At 44.7% G+C, this 17588-nt stretch overlaps 1 protein-coding gene across 2 annotated transcripts in view; it reads right to left on the bottom strand.

Moving 5' to 3' along the window:
* DIPK2B (divergent protein kinase domain 2B) overlaps positions 1-17588 on the bottom strand; it is a 49002-nt gene that overhangs the window by 11541 nt on the left and 19873 nt on the right. For both annotated transcript variants that reach the window (XR_008708036.1, XM_055563512.1), the window contains exon 3: positions 353-526. Coding sequence is in view for 1 of the 2 variants with exons in the window: in XM_055563512.1 (XP_055419487.1) it covers positions 353-526 (174 nt within the window). In the remaining variant the exon portion in view is untranslated. The remainder of the gene's footprint in view (positions 1-352; positions 527-17588) is intronic.

Here is a 17588-nt window from a genome sequence, read left to right as displayed (position 1 = left end):
GTGCAGTTAGTAAGTTCTGGGATAGGGCAAAAATTATGAAGATGACCCTTGAGTAAAAAGTTTTGGGAACCACTGCACTGGCCCTGGGCGAATCTGCCTGGCTAGGATAATAACATATTTACAAAGACTCCACAACTCACTGGAATGTTCTGACAGCCTAACACTGGTCCAGGGAAGCACAAAGCTCCAGACAATTCCGTCTCCTTGTAAGGGCTCCAGGAGTATGAAATTAACATACACACTAGTATATATATATAATAGATATCCAACAAGGACTTGCTGTATAACACAGGGAACAACAACACATTTTTACTGAGTGCCACAAAGGTTCCAGGGCAGGGTCACTGCATACCTGTAGAAGGACAGGATGCGTGTTGACAGCTAGCGTGTAGAGGAGACGCAGCTTGTCCCGGTCCGTGAAGTGGTCCATGAAGATGCTGCCAGCGTCAGCCACCTCTGCATAGCGCCGGACCACACGATCCAGGAGTCGCTGTGAGGGGCAGCGCAACAGAGGGCTGGACAGGCCCTGCAGTGGGGCAGGAGAGATCCAGGGAGGAGAAAAAGGTGCTGAGTGCTTGTGGGGGGCTGGCAGGACTGGGTATGGGCAGGCTCTGCTGTGGGGGAGATCCCTGGGTTGCGGGGGTCAAGTGGGCCTTGGGGTGGGAAAAGACCCCCAGGGGGTATGGAGCAGAGTACCCCTAGGAGGTGGAGTGAGAGGGGCCTGAGTGGGGTACATGGGTGAGAGCTGGCATTGAGGAGAAGGGACTGAGAGATCCTGGGGTCACGTAGGAGGGTGCTAGGCAGGCAGTGCATCCCTAGCAAGCTCCTAGTAAGAGTTTCGGAGCCTCTGTGTCTCCACACACATTTTGCAACTCAGAAATTGGAAGTTTGTAGGTTAGTGTTGGATTCAGGATTTGAACCCGTTATGAACTGCATGTTTGCCCCTCTCTTGCACCTCATTCATGTGTTGAAACCCTAATCCATAATGTGATGGTATTAGGAGGTGAGGCCTTTGAGAGACAACCAGGTCATGAGGGTGGAGCCCTCATGAATGGGATTAGTGACCTTATAAGAAGCCTGAGAGAACTTGCTTCCTCTCTCTGTTCTCCATCACCCTGAGGAGACCATGAGGAGATGGCTGTCTGCAAACCAGGAGGAGAGACTTCACCAGGAATCAATTGGCTAGCACCTTGAGTTTGGATTTCCCAGCCTCCAGAACTGTGAGAAATACAATTTTGTTTTTAGCTCACCTAGTCTATGGTCTTCTGTTACAACACCCCAAGCTAGGACAGAACCCAATCTGATAGATGCTAACATCCAGGCCTTTTCCCCTGTGGTAGGCCTTGCCCCTCCCTCAACCTGATAAGCTACCCAGGTGGAGACCATAGAAGATAATTTGAAGCTATGAGACAATCTCTTTGCTTTTGATAATCTTTTCTTGCACGGCCTGAAATTCTGCCATTAAAGATAGTCATTGTTGGGGCAGGGTTGGTGGTAGGGTTGTGTGCGTGCGTGTGTGCTAAGTCACTTTCAGTCACGTCTGACTCTGCATGACCCTATGGACTGTAACCCACCAGGCTCCTCTGTCCATGGGATTCTCCAGGCCAGAATACTGGAGTGGGTTGCCATGCCTTCCTCCAGGGAATCTTCCCAATCCAGGGATCAAACCCGTGTCTCTTATGTGTCCTGCATTGGTAGGCTGGTTCTTCACCACTGAGCCACCTGAGAAGCCTGGTGGTTAGGGTTGGAGGTAAGTAATTTCTTCTTCTCTTTTCCAAGAGCTGATTTGTAAATAAAAAATACCTCTGGGAGAGGCATTGGCCATAAAACAATGATAATAGTAGGTAATAATTATTGACTGCCTACTATACAACAGGAGCTGTTCTAAGACCCTCACAGGTAGTGTGTTCTTTCATTTCCTTCTTCCAAGAACCTAATAAGGTAGGTACTACTATTGCCCATTTTGTGGATGGCAATACTGAGATTTAGAGAGATTAAGTGAGTTTCCTCAGGTCACACATACCCAGTATTTGTACTAAGACACAGTACACCAGGTGAGAGGTAGGTAGGTGGAGCCAGGTAGGACCTGCATCCTTATCTTTACTGGGGTTGTAACTCTGTATTTGAGTAAGCTCAGAGCACTCATTCATTCATTCACCTACCAATGTTTGCAGAGAATCCACCAAAGACCAGGCTGTATTCTAGGCACTGCGGATGTAAGGGGGGCCACAGCAGACACTGCCCTTCCAGGCCTGTCAACTGGGCAGTTGACAGTTGTTAGTTGCTCAGTCATGTCCTACTCTCTGTGACCCCCGTGGACTGTAGCCCACCAGGCTCCTCTGTCCATGGAATTCTCCAGGCAACAATACTGGAGTGGGTTGTCATTTCCTTCTCCAGGGGATCTTCTTGACTCAGGGATCGAACCCGGGTCTCCTGCATTGCAGGCAGATTCTTTACCATCTGAGCCACCAAGTGGGGGAGACCGTCAAATGCCCAGCAGTTACTATATGGTACAGGGAGTGCTAATGACTGGCTTGAGGTCAGGGAGCTGTGGGAGCCCATGGGTGCAGGGCCACATTAAAGCTTTTGGAAGCATTAGTACAAAATCCTTTGTTTTCATGGGCCCCTTTCTCCATAAAAAATGCTTAAAATGATATTTTACAACTGCATTGGTATAAAGATAAATACATTAATATTATACATTCAAACATGTTCTTAGACCTAAAAGATTATTTTTCTTCTGATTTTGAAAGAAATCAAAACATTTTTGTGGGCCCCTCAAAGGCTTCTTGGAAGACAGTGAAGTCTGAGTGGAGGCCTGAAGCAAGAATAGAGTGAGCCTGCAAAGAGGTGGGGAGGGTATCTGTGCAGAAGGAACAAGATGGGCAAAAACCTTAGTGATGCTATGATAACATGGAATAAAGATTTCATTCTTGGAATTTCCAAGAAATTTTTTTTTCACACTTTAAAAACTTTATTTATTTAAAGAAATTCATTTGTTTTTTTTTTTAATTTATTTTTTAATCGAAAGATAATTGATTTATAATATTGGGTTGATTTCTGCCATACAGCAACACGAATTAGCTATAGGTATATGGAGAGAATAGCATGGAAGTATATACGCTAACATATGTAAAATAGATAGCCAGTGGAAATTTGCTGTATAACTCAGGGAACTCAAACTGGGGCTCTGTAACAACCTATAGGGGTGGGAAAGGGTGGAAGGTTGGAGGAAAGAAATTCATTAGCTTTTAAAAGCATTACCAAGAGAAAAAGAAAAACAGAAAAGGTTTGGAGCAGAAGACAAGCCCCTTAGTAGTGTTTGGTGGGAAGGCGGGATTTTTGGTTCTCCTAAATTGAATGTTTATTGTTTTTATAAATGAAAAGGAAAAAACAAAATAGTTAAAGGTCCCCCAAAGCCCATGGATGTTCTATTACCCACACCCCACTGACAAAAAGAGCACCAGAAAAGAGCAGAAGACAAGAGAAACCAAGAGTGGAGCCAGGTCCTGGATGGGGGTGATTTCCACTGTGTAGAACACTCATAGAGTCACAAAGAGGAAAAGGCTCATTTTTGCCAGAAAAAGAGTAGAAAGGAATATGAGGGGGAAAGGGGATAAATGAGGAATTTTAATGCATAGGGGAAGTCAGGTGACGGATTGTGCAATAAATAGAAACTTTTGAGAAAGGCCCTTAAAGGGAGTGGGCGTATTTTTTCCTTACTCCTTTTTCCTTGCCTGACTGTGGAAGTGATGGCTGGTGCTTGTACAGCCATCTTGGACCAGGGCATGCTAAGGGTTGTGAAGCATCAAAATGAAAGTAGGCTGGATGCCTGACAATCACAGAGCCATTATATCTGCCCTGGACAGCTATGTATCCATTTCTTTTATGTCAAAGAGATGTATATTTTGATCTTGTTTAAGCCACTGTTACTTGGATTTTTCTCACATGCAGCTGAACCTAATCCTAAATATCATAGAAGAAAAGAATGGAGGTAGCAAGGTCGGTTAAGAATGTGCAGTGGTCCAGTTGTGTGATGAGAGAATGAAAAGATTTGAAGGTATTTGTAGGTAGTAGAATCCACAACTCTTGGTGATTGGCTGAGTGGGAGAGGGAGGCCAAAGAAAAGGGAGGTGTCAGAGTTAGTAGTCAACATGAGGGTGGACACCAGAGGTATTGTTTGTGGAGATGATTTTAGAACATGTTCACAAACTCTTAGACATGCCTCCTCCCATCCAGGTGGAGTCTAGTTCTCCTCCCCTGGAGTACGGACTGGCTTTGGTGACTCACTTCCAGTGACTGGAAAGTTTATGGGAGTGATGCTATATGGTTTCTGAGCCTTGGCCATAAAAGGAGATACAACTTCTACTTGGCTCTCTCTTGTACCCAACCACCATGCTGTACAGAAACCCAGGCTACTTGGAGAAAAAGCAAGATCCGTAGCCCTCATTCAGCTGAGTACCTAGTTGGCCGCCAGCCCAACTTGCCAGACAAGTGACTGAGCCATGTTGGGAATGGCTCCTCCAATGCTGTATTGAGCATCCTATTTGATGCTGTGTGGGGCTCGGGAGTTTTCCTACCAAGCCCTACCCAAATTGAATATTCATGAGGAAAACTGATGATTGTTGTTGTTTTAAGCCCCTAGTTATGAAGTGAGTCGTTATTCAGCAATAAATAATTGATATATTTGCTGAAAAGGTTCAGGGCCACTTCTACAATTATCACCAAAATAGACTCTAAAACCATCTGGTACCCCAGTCTCCCTTAAAGGTGGAGGCAGCTGCTTCCCAAGGCCCCACTCACAGAGTGGGGCTCTGTAAACTTCTGTTTGTTGTGTGATGGCCATGTGCAAGCCCACAGTGACGTTGGCCAATGGCAAACAGAAGTAGGACACTAAACATTTCCAATAAAATAATGACTCATTCTGGATTTCCCATTACTTTGGAGGTTCCAAGTCACTACTCCATTCTCTATACATGGGCACCAGGGCTAACACATCACCTTCCAGTGAAAGACAAAAAGAAAACCAAACCCTGAGCTTCCGTTGCCCCTCCCTCCTCATACCCAGTTTCCTCATCCTTGTATTTCCTGTTTGGCGCCATTGGCAGGTCAGGGTCTTCATGGTGCAGTGATAGTGACCGGGCTTTTGCTCTGCTGCCTTGTCACTTTACAGGACCTTCAGTGCAAGGTGGTACTCAGTGATTGTCAAGCTTCTCTACCACAGTCCCTAACAGTCTATAAAACAGTCAATGAAATAGAACGGGTATATCATTGTGATGGTCAGTTTTATGTGTCAACTTGGCTAGGCTGTGGTGTCCAGTTATTCAATCAAACACTAATCTAGGTGTTGCTGTGAAGAAACTTTGTACAGGAGGTTAACATCTACAGTCAGTTGACTTAAAGGAGGCGAGATTGTATTTGATAATGTGAATGGGCCTGATCCAAGAAGTTGAAAGGCCTTAAGGGCAAAACTAAGGTTTCCCTGAAAAGGAAGAAATTCCACTTGTGGACTATAATATCAGGTCCTGCACAAGGGTCTCCAGCCTGCTGGCCCGTCCTCTGGATTTTGGACTTGCCAGTCTCCTCAATCTCATAAGCCAATCTCTTAAAATAAATCTGTTTACATATATGTGTGTGTGTGCACAAATATATCATATATGTCATATATAATTATATTACATATAATTATTTTGTATAAAATTTATTATATTAATAATTTATACTGTATTAATATTGGTTAACAAATTATTAATATTGTATATTTGTATAATATACTATCATAATATAATACATGCATTACATATATATATTATATACACACACATATTATACACTGGTGCCAAGGGAAAAGCACTTGCTCTCTGCGGAAACAATAGCAACTGAGAAGGAAATCTAGATTTGCTTTCACTTTTGAAGCTTCTAGTGAAATCTGAGTACACCAGAAATAACTTCCCCAATGAGCTGTTTGACCTTCAGTTGGCTTAAATCCACATCCTTGCCTGTGTTTGCTCAACAAAATCACCAGCAATCAGCGGTGTCCTCATGTAAAGGGTTCTTACCAGAACAAAAGCATGAAAGCGAAATTGTTAGACAAATGACTCTGTGACTCTGATGGAGGTCCTTAAAAAGTTAAAAGAGTTCTGCTTGTTGTTCTCCCTAGGAGCCAGAGATAAGAGAGTCAAGGGAGCAGGAAGGGGTTTCCTCAAAGCAGACCACAACTTAGAAGTTCTGTGGACCTTCAATAACCTTTCCAGAATTGCCCTAGGACTTAAGTTCCAAGCCATGGTTGGTGGGACACAGTTCGGGAAAGGAGGGTAATACTTTCTGGAAGTTCCAAGTGTCAGGCCATAGGGCAAGCCTTTACACAGACATTATCCCGGCATACAAGAACTCTTAGCCTTTAGTTCTCTCTTGCTCTGTGATGCTCCTGGAAATTTAAAGTGATTGATTTTGAAAAGAGCTTAAAGGATTTGTTGGAAATGCAGTAACATTAATTTTTGCACCTTGTGCTGGCCAGTGCAAATGGTAGACTGTGTTATCAAGGGATCTGGTAAAATATTCCCATTTTTCAGATGAGAATACCAAGGTAAGGAACAAGAAAGGGAAGTAGCTTGTTAAAGACCATTGTGCTTATGGGTGCATATTATCCTCAAGTTCATTTCCCATATTAATGATCTCACTTGGTTCTGGATGGTTTTTAGCTGTTTCTCCAAAGCAAATGCTACTTGAAAAGCAAAGATTTACAAAGCAACCTAAGTGTCCATCAACAGATGAATGGATAAAGTGGTGTATGTATATATATATACACACACACACAATGTAATACTACTCAGCCATAAAAGAAGAATGAAATCTTACCATTTGCAGCCACATGGAGGAACTTGGAGGGCATTGTGTGCTAAGTCCCTTCAGTCATGTCCGACTCTGTGTGACCCTATGGACTGCAGCCCCCTAGGCTCCTCTGTCCATGGGATTCTCCAGGCAAGAATACTGGAGTGGGTTGCCATGCCCTCCTCCAGGGGATCTTCCCGACCCAGGGATACAACCTGTGTCTCTTGCATCTCCTGCATTGGCAGGTGGATTCTTTACCACTAGTGCCTCCTGGGAAGCCCTTATACTAAGGGCTTATACTTCCCACCTGGGAAGTATTATACTAAGTGAAATAAGTTGGTCAGAGAAAGACAGATACTATATGATTTGTTACTTACATGTGGAATCTAAAAAAAAAAAAAATGACAAAATAGTGAATATGAAAAAAGACACACATAGAGAGAGCAAACTAGTGGTTACCAGTGGGGAAAGGGAAGTAGGGAGCAGCAATACAGGGGTCGGGGATTAAGAGGGTACAAACTATTGTGCAATTTAGAAAGATGGTAACAATAACCCTGTGTATGAGACAGCAAAAGAGACACTTATGTATAGAACAGTCTTATGGACTCTGTGAGAGAGGGAGAGGGTGGGAAGATTTGGGAGAATGGCATTGAAACATGTAAAATATCATGTATGAAACGAGTTGCCAGTCCAGGTTCGATGCACGATACTGGATGCTTGGGGCTGGTGCACTGGGACGACCCAGAGGGATGGAATGGGGAGGGAGGAGGGAGGAGGGTTCAGGATGGGGAACACATGTATACCTGTGGCGGATTCATTTTGATATTTGGCAAAGCTAATACAGTTATGTAAAGTTTAAAAATAAAATAAAATTAAAAAAAAAAAGCTACAAGGGTACATTGTATACACCACAGGGAATATAGCCAATATTATTTTTTTGAAAAAGGCAAAAATTTACCACCACCGAATACACTTGTTCTGATGGAAATAAATGTGTAGAAGAAAGAACACTAGCTGCTTTTAGAAAGAAAAATCTAAGACAAGAAGTTGGCTTCCCTTTAAGATTGGAAGTCAGCAAGTTATGGTCACAGTGCTAACTAAAGGCACAGTTTAATTCAGGAATCTGAGCTTCTTTCCAAGGACACATACAACTGACTAATGGAGAGCTTCATGTTAAAATGAGAGCTGATTTTCGCTTCTCAGATAGGATCTGTTCTTGGGTCCTAAGGCTTTAAAGAACGTAAAAATAAGACAAATAAAAATTATGTTTGCAAATTATGGCACACATCTGAAGATGATATCAGATGTGCTGACTCCAATCACTTTATTCCCCTCCTTACTCTTTCCAAGGGTAAGGGCTACCACCATCTTCCCCATGGGTGGATCAGAACACAGGCGGTGCCCACGCTGTCTAGAGAATGGTCAGCCCTGTGTACTTTTTTCCATGCACCAAGAAGATAGACATTTCCAAGTTTGCCATCTCGAGCATGTTCATTGTGAGATACTCAAACACTACGGAAGTATACAGTGTGAAAGTAAAAAAAAAAAAAAAATCACAGAGGCCACCATTGTTCTGTGTGGGTATGTAGGAATACACACATGTAGTGATGCCAGGAAAAAAAAGATCTGAAGGTGGCTTTTCCAGTAAGGTTTCTCTGGCCAGCTCAGTTTGGAAAGCTGAGGGAAATCTTGAACAAATGAGTTTTTACATTTAGTGAATTTATTTTTGTCAAGCTCCTAGCACCCAGGGAGAAGAGAAAGTTCTAGGGCTAATAAACGTGTGAGTTGTCTTTCTGGTTGCACGACTCAACACTTTTCACATGATTTAGTTGTTAAATATGCTTGTGAAGCAGGGTTAGGTTAATAATGTATCAGAGTTAATCAGTTGTCTTGATTAGAACAATGACAATTCAATAACTGTATTGGTTGTGGATAATTAAGCCAAAAGTTGCTTGAACATTTCTTCAAGCTGCATTGTATTCAAAACCATGAAAATCCCTGTTTGGTTTATGATATTGAGAGAAACAGCTCATGGTTCTTTTCCTACTCCAGAAGATGGATTTTTTTCTCCCACCTTTTATTAAAGTGCTTCCTGGGTTTTTTTTGTTTTGTTTTTGTTTTGTTTTTTTTAATCTGAAATACAGACTCGATGTGAGGTTTTTTGGTTTGCTAACTTTTCATTCTACAAATGCTGGCCACCACAGTGATTATCTTGGAGAAACCATACGGATTATTAAAGCATCCAAAAATGTCCTCATAAAACAATGTTTTATGTTACTTTATGACACAGCTTGTCTCAGCCGCTATTATTGGTACTGGAGGAGGGAGGGAATTTTGTACAATAGATGGTCCCCAAATCATTTCAGTTTTGCTTTGAAATCCATAAGCTATGGTAGCTTTACAATAGGCCCCTTCCCCCTGGCCCCCCGCCCAAGAAGCTTCTCTCTGTTATGGATCAATTTAGGTTCCCTGCAGTTTAGTCCCTGAAGGAAAGCTAGTCACAAAAGGTAGAAGCAAGGACAGGGAGTCAGCCAAGAATGAATCCAGAATCTGGAGTTTACCTTGGATCACCTCAGAGTGGATAACATACCTTGGAGGGATGACTAGATGTTAAAACAACATTAAATTAAAAACTAAACAGACTTGGTTGGGCGGGGCGAGGGCTATTAAACATTTCCCTTGCACAGGAACGCCTGTCTCTGACAGAGCTCTCATTTCCGCATAAAACAGAGCCTCTAGCTCTGCAACATCCTTTCTTTGGGTGGGGTTTCTGTTTGTTTAGATTCTTGATACTCCGCAGAGTTTCTGGGTTGAGCCCTGATGGAATGTTTGAGAAGTTCTGTTTAAGTCGATGGAGAGGATTCCCAGGAGAGGAGTAATGCAGATTCCCTACTGGGATCCCCCTTGGGTGGTTATGTGGCTTTATCCTGTCTCCTGCTTCTAGCAGTGCCTCCTGGTGGATCTTCTTCATATCTAACCTCTCCAGGCCACTGCCTGCTCCCCCCTCATTTCATCCTGGAATCCATTGGCCTGGGTAGGGGTCTTTGCCTGGATAGGTGGCAACCCAACTGCAAAGGTGACAAACTGGATTCAGTAGCAACTTTGAGAGGCAGTGGGGCTTTCCAGGTGGTGCTAGTGGTAAAGAACCTGCCTGCCAATTCAGGAGCCATAAGAGATGTGGGTTCAATCCCTGGTTTGGGAAGATCCCCTGGAGAAGGGAATGGCAACACACTCCAGTATTCTTGTTGCCTGGAGAATCCCATGGACAGAGGAGCCTGGAGGGCTACAGTCCACGGGGTTGCAAAGAGTAGGACACGACTGAAGCGACTTAGCACATGCACATGACAAAATAGTTACAAGCATGTCTTTTAGAGGCAAGTTACCTCTAATGCCAGCTCTGTCATTTAACAACCACATGACCTGGAAAAATTTCTTCAAATGATCTATGCCTTAGTTTCCTCATGTGTAACTGAGGGATAATAATTAAGGGGACTCTTTGACTTATCTTCTAAACCTGGATATTTTTGAGGTTGAAAGGGATGATACTTGTTATTTGATCAGGACAGCTGGCATATGCTGGGACTATCTCTGGCAAACCTGAATGTATGGTTGCTCTAATAATTATGGTACCCACCTCATCGGGGTGTTGGGAAGGTCAAATCTTTGGGAAAAGTGTCTGACACACGGGAAGGGCTCTATGACTATTTGCTATTATTTACCCCAAAGGTAGGACCTTTCCCAGTTTTCTCACTTCTGTTAGTGACCCTTCTCCCAGTCTTCCAAGTTAGACTATCTGGAGCTGTTTTTGACTTTTTTATCTTAATGGCTGATCTCTTCTGTATTTGATTCACCATGTCAAGTTGTGCAATTGTCAATGTGATCTCCAACATGTATTATGTTGTGTCTATTTGTGACCTCAGTCACCTCTCCTGTCGGGAGCCGCGTTAGGCATTACTGACACTCTCCCCCAGCTTGTGCTCCCCCTGGGCTTAGCTGGCCCAAGGGTATGCCTTTAGGCAAATTTCTTTCCCTTTCTGAGGCTGTTTCCTCATCTTTCATGAGGGTATGATGGTTGTTGTTGTTCAGTTGCTAAGTCGTGTCCAATTCTTTGCCACCCCATGAACTGCAACACACCAGGATTCCCTCTTCTTCACCATCTCCTGAAGTTTGCTCAAACTCATGTCCCTTGAGTTGGCGATGCCATCCAACCATCTCGTCCTTGGTCACCCGCTTCTCCTCCTGCCCTCAATCTTTTCCAGCATCAGGGTCTTTTCTAATGAGTCGGTTCTGCTCCTCAGGTGGCCAAAGTATTGGAGCTTCAGCTTTAGCATCAGTCCTTCCAATGAATATTCAGGGTTGATTTCCTTTAGGATTTACTGGTTGGATCTCCTTGCAGTCCAAGGGACTCTCAAGACTCTTCTCCAACACCACAGTTCAAAAGCATCAGTTGTTTGGCACTCAGCTTTCTTTATCTGGAGAAGGAAATGGCAACCCACTCCAGTACTCTTGCTTGGAGAATCCCATGGATGGAGGAGCCTGGTGGCCTACAGTCCACGGGGTCACAAAGAGTCGGACATGACTGAGCAACTTAACTTTCTTTATGGTCCAGACACATGACTCCATTGCCTGGCTCTAACTGGCTGTCTGGACATTGTAGATAACTGATATGACTTTCCTGAAAGTATGATAAACATCTCATTTTGTTTTACACGCTGTGGAGTGCTTTGTAAACATAAGGTAGTGTTATCACTTCCAGAGATCAACAGGGTCAATGGTAATATCCCCCTTCCCTAAATTTCACAATAAGTTGGATCTCTGAGTAGGAAACAAGGTAGCCTTTGGAGGGTCAAACAAATGAACTCCGTGCTGTGACTTTGGTTGACCCAGGACTGTCTTTAAATTTGGAAAAAACAGTTGGGAACCCCAAGAAACCCTGGTGAGGGAGCTATGGAAGGAACTTCAGAGAGAAGGGTTGGGGAATGAGTGTTATCATCTTGTCCCCTATTTGGAGTTGCCAAGCAGACATAGGGATTGGTTACACTGGGCACTCAGACAGGAAATCCAAGGGTCGGGAGTCGGCTTTGTGGTTGGGGGAAGAGGGTGCACAGCCCGTGGCCTCCTGCAACCCATGGGCAGGTGGCCGGGCCACTAAAGATCACTTGGCCGATTCTCCTCTCAGGTCAGCACCCACCTAGCAGGCTTCTGACTAGGAATGTCTTCCACTGAGGAACCCTACTTAGTGGTGGAGTCAGGATTTGAACTCAGGCCTAAGTTCCAGGTCAGATGGTAGTGCTTTCTTGCATTGAAACTCAGGCTCTCCTCCCTATTTTCTTCACAAGCAGCTGTGTTCTGGGGGCCCTGTCCTATTTCTGCCACACAGCCTCACTGACCTCACTCCCTTGCCCATCCACCCCGCATACCACTTTTAGGTCCCATTCGTGGAAAGAGCCACTGTCTTTAAATCACTTTTCTTTAGAAATGCCAGTTTTCAAATCCTGTACCAGACCTGCTGAGTCAGCAGCTCTGGGGTTAGGACCTAGCAATGCCAGTGTTAACCAATCCTCCAGGGGATTCTGATGCTTGCTCAAGTGTGAGAACCACTGTCTTACAGAATAAAATGTAGCCTCCCACCCCCCTGCCCCAGACCTACCATTACATCCACCCACTGCTCTTGACACATACTATAATCATGGGTTGTGACATTTGCCACTTTCCACAGTTACGTCTTATTCTCACTTTCATGGTTTTGCCCAGACACTCTTCATTTATTCTCTGGCAGATCTGCCCTGGTCAGGGCTACCTCCTCTTGCTTACTGTCCCTTACTGTGACTCTTACTGTCAAACCTTTGGCAGCCAGAGGCTCCCTTGGTGGTGATCATGGCCTCTTCTTCTATGAGGTAGTCAACACCTTGAGTGACCCTGCTGGTGGAAGCGGTAACTAGCTTTTTCCTCTTATAAGAGTCTATCTCTTTCTTCCCACCTCATCCTCCATCTTCCTTCATTCCAGGGTCCCAGAGGCTTTGCCACTAAAGTCTTTGAGGCCTGCTCCAAGATTTTCACTGTGGCAGATGAAATAATCATTGTGGCAGGCAATTCAGCTGATAGTTGGGACAGGCAGGGCAGCTGACACAGAGTAAAACACATTATTTCATGGTTTGTCATTTTGATTCATGTACGCCAAGGTTGGTCATAATTCTCCCCTAGGCCATTTCATTTTATAGGTTGCTATTTTTTTGTTGTTTCTCTCTTTCTTTTTAAATCAAAATATAGGAAGCCAAGTGCTTCTGACAACTCATTTGTGCATGCAAACTTGCAGAAATTTCCACTGAAGTTCAGTGGCTTCTGCTATGCAAAGGTCCAGTGATTCAGGAAGCCCAGATAGAATTCTGATTATCAGGAAAACCTTCAAACAAGCCTCAAGCTTGCCTGGGAGGAGGGATTACCAGGCTAGTTTTTAGCCCCAGCTGCTCTTCCCAGTGGGGAGAGGTTAATAGAAACTCAATGAAATGGAAGTCCTGGTGTGTGTATGTGTGTGTGTGTGTGTGTGTGTGTGTGTGTGTGTGCACTTAGTCACTCAGCTGTGTCAGACTCTTTGTGACCCCATGGACTGTAGCCTACCAGGCTCCTCTGTCCATGGGGATTCTCAAAGCAAGAATACTGGAGTAGGTTGCCATGCCCTCCTCTAGGTGATCTTCCCAACCCAGGGATAGAACCCAAGTCTCCCACATTGCAGGCAGATTCTTTATCATCTGAGCCACCAGGAAAGTCCAAGAATATGCATGGATCGTCTATCCCTTCTCCAGGGAATCTTCCTGACCCAGGAGTCGAACTGGGTTCTCCTGCATTGCAGGAAGATTCACCTCTTCCCAGGTGGTGCTAGTGCTAAAGAACCTGCCTGCCAATGCAGGAAAGGTAAGAGACGCAGGTTTGATTCCTGGGTTTGGAAGATCCCCTGGAGAAAGAAATGGCAACCTACTCCAGTATTCATGCCTAGAGAATCCCCATGGACAGAGGAGCCTGGTGGGCTACAGTCCATGGGTTCACAAAGAGTCGGACACGACAGAAGTGACTTAGCACATACCTCTGTTGAGGTTGTACCACCTATATCAGTCAGAGTTCAATCAGAGAAGCAGAATCACTAGATTTAAAAAAAAAAAAAACAACAGGATTTGAACTTACAGAATTGTACAAGAAGGTTAAATAGTCTCTGTAAGGCAGCTGTTCTCCTATATGATACTGGAGCTTGAAGTCCATAGGTGGGCACTTGAGAAGGAAAGACAGATGCAAAATGGGGGAAGATCAAGGACAGGGTTGAATCCATAAGCACAAGATGGATGGAGCTCATGAGGATGAACTGAAACCCATGTCAGTTCTTATTGCCCTTGAGTTTGATAGTGTCGAGACCTGCAGAAGCTGGGGCCCTTTGGTGTGGAGCTAACCCTACCCTAGAATCAGAGAAGCTGAAGGAGGAACCAAGAGAAAGCAGAGCTGCAGGCCTGGCTGCTGCCTCACCCCAGTGAGGGGAGCCGGGACAACATGTGTGTGAGCCACAGAATGGCCACTATTGCCCTTCCACTCTCTCAAACTCCTAATAGAATCTCTGTAGTCTACTCTAACTGGAAACATGAGAGAAGAGATCTCTGGGAAATGTAGTTCAGCTTATAGGGCTTGCCTGGTGGCTCAGATGGTAAAGAATCTGCCTGCAATGCAGGAGACCTGGGTTCGATCCTTGGGCCAGGAAGATCCCCTGGAGAAGGGAATGGTAACCCACTCCAGTATTCTTGCCTGGAGAATCCCATGGACAGACCATGGAGTCTCAAAGAGTGGGGCATGACTGAATGACTTTTGCTTGGTCACATTGATACATTCCAAAGGCACCACATCACCCTTGGCTTCTTTGCTTCTCTCTTGGTGACTTTTCTTCAACCTGACTGAAGTATTTCACTGGACCCCAACCATCCTAAATGTATGTGGTATATTACCTTTTCTTTGAGGTGCTGTCCTCAGAAGTGCTTGGGCCAGCCTATCAGACAAGCCTCTGGAGGGATCATTCCTCCTCCTCTGCAAGAGGCCAACCATCTATTTCTCCCTTGTATGCTTTGGGTCAAAGTGCCTCAGCTGTCTCTCTTCCAAGATAACTATGGAGAGATCAAATCCTAGGGAAGCTAATAGATAACTGTGTCACCATCCCTCCTCACCCAAATTAGGTAGACATTTTTGGTATCAAGAGTCATATTCCAAGGAGTAGGAACCATGGGATTTTCAGGCTTGTTAACACCCGAGTCATGCCAGGAAAGATGCTCTCTTGGGGAAAGTCTTGGCTTTCCAAGACTCTGAAATCTGATGGCCTCCAGAGTTGATCAACTGGGGAGTTAGTACAGGTGTGGATTGAGAGTCACCCTGAAGCCATGAATAATGATGGCTTGTTCATTCACTCATTTGATCACTCCTTTGTTTCCCAAAGATTTATGAAGTGTCTACTCCATGTCAGACATGTGTGAGGGAAGACATTGATGAATAAGATGCAGTCCCTACCCTCAAGTGGCCCTCTGTCTGGTTGAAGAGGAAAAAACAGAACGAAAGAGAGAAAGAAGGGGTGGGGGAGGAAAGGAGGAAATAAGGAAGGAAAGAAAAAGAAAGAAAAGAGAAAAAACCCAATGCCATGTATTCTATAGAAAGTGCTTTTCTGGTCTGCTGCTGCTGCTGCTGCTGCTGCTAAGTCACTTCAGTCGTGTCCGACTCTGTGCAACCCCACAGACGGCAGCCTATCAGGCTCCCCCATCCCTGAGATTCTCCAGGCAAGAAAACTGGAGTGGGTTGCCATTTCCTTCTCCAATGCATGAAAGTGAAAAGTGAAAGTGAAGTCACTCAGTCGTGTCTGACTCTTAGCGACCCCATGGACTGCAGCCCACCAGGCTCCTCCATCCATGGGATTTTCCAGGCAAGAGTACTGGAGTGGGGTGCCATTGCCTTCTCCGTCTGGTCTGCTATAACTGTGTTATTAAGTCAGATTCTCCACTGGCTCCCATGACAGGCTTGATTCCTTTCACATGTGCTGGGCTGAAAGCCACAGGTATTCCCCAGGCTTTCTTCAGCCTTGAAATAGTATCCAAAATGCCAAAGGTTTTTAGAATAAGGTGAGATTTTCAAAAGAAAGGAAGATGGTTTTCATAGTTATATTTGGATTTGGATATATGAATGCAACAGCACTAGCTTTTTCCTCTCCTGGAGGAAATTTTGAGATTTCTGGTTCTGGTCATGACAGAGTAAGTGGTATCAGGCTTACCCTTGTGATGGAAATAGCTCTAACACCTGGACAAAATATGTAAGACAACTGTGGGCATTGGACCATGACCAACATAAGGCAGTGATCCTTGAGAGAAAGGATGCATATGAGCTGAGCCCCATATCTCTCTCTGTTTTCCCCTGAGGACACTTTCCAAGCTGCACTACAGGGTCCTGCTAGGTAGAAGAATCAGAGAGCAGGATTTGAAGCTACTTGAGTAGCTAGAATCTGGGGGGCAAGGTCCTATACAGGAAAAGTCACAGAGAAGGAGCACCTAAAAAGTATGTGAAAGTTTTCCTTCAGATCTTTGGCCAACTCCTAAACTGCGTAGGAGCAGGGTGGGACTCTAGGGCCACATTAGATGGCTGTATCACTGAGCAGAGTTTAGAGGCCACATCGTGCTGGAGAGGTGACGGTTTGGGCTAGACTTCTCAGTGGGCACCCTGGGCTTTTGACTGGACCTCAAAAAGTCCACATTCTAGTAGTAAGGCTCATGTTCTATCAGCAAGGACTATGTCCTAGGAGTAAGGACAAAACTGAAAGAGACCTGCAGTAACAAAGTCCCAAACCCAATCTCAACAGAATTAAGGCAGCAGTTCTTGACTCAGATCAGATCAGATCAGATCAGTCACTCAGTCATGTCCGACTCTTTAAGACCCCATGAATCGCAGCACACCAGGCCTCCGTGTCCATCACCAACTCCTGGAGTTCACTCAGACTCATGTCCATCGAGTCAGTGATGCCATCCAGCCATCTCATCCTCTGTCGTCCCCTTCTCCTCTTGCCCCCAATCCCTCCCAGCATCAGAGTCTTTTCCAATGAGTCAACTCTTCGCATGAGGTGGCCAAAGTACTGGAGTTTCAGCTTTAGCATCATTCCTTCCAAAGAAATCCCAGGGCTGATCTCCTTCAGAATGGACTGGTTGGATCTCCTTGCAGTCCAAGGGACTCCCAAGAGTCTACTCCAACACCACAGTTCAAAAGCATCAATTCTTTGGCGCTCAGCCTTCTTCACAGTCCAACTCTCGCATCCATACATGACCACTGGAAAAACCACAGCTTTGACTAGACAAACCTTTGTTGGTAAAGTAATGTCTCTGCTTTTCAATATGCTATCTAGGTTGGTCATAACTTTCCTTCCAAGGAGTAAGTGTCTTTTAATTTCATGGCTGCAGTCACCACCTGTAGTGATTTTGGAGCCCAGAAAAAGTCTGACACTATTTCCACTGTTTCCCCATCTATTTCCCATGAAGTGATGGGACCAAACGCCATGATCTTCGTTTTCTGAATGTTGAGCTTTAAGCCAACTTTTTCACTCTCCTCTTTCACTTTCATCAAGAGGCTTTTGAGTTCCTCTTCACTTTCTGCCATATGGGTGGTGTCATCTGCATATGTGAGGTTATTGATATTTCTCCCTGCAATCTTGATTCCAGCTTGTGTTTCTTCCAGTCCAGTGTTTCTCATGATGTACT

This window comes from Bubalus kerabau, chromosome X (genome assembly GCF_029407905.1).
Source record: "Bubalus kerabau isolate K-KA32 ecotype Philippines breed swamp buffalo chromosome X, PCC_UOA_SB_1v2, whole genome shotgun sequence".
Classification (NCBI taxonomy): Eukaryota; Metazoa; Chordata; class Mammalia; order Artiodactyla; family Bovidae; genus Bubalus; species Bubalus kerabau.
This window is presented reverse-complemented; position numbering and strand designations above follow the sequence as displayed.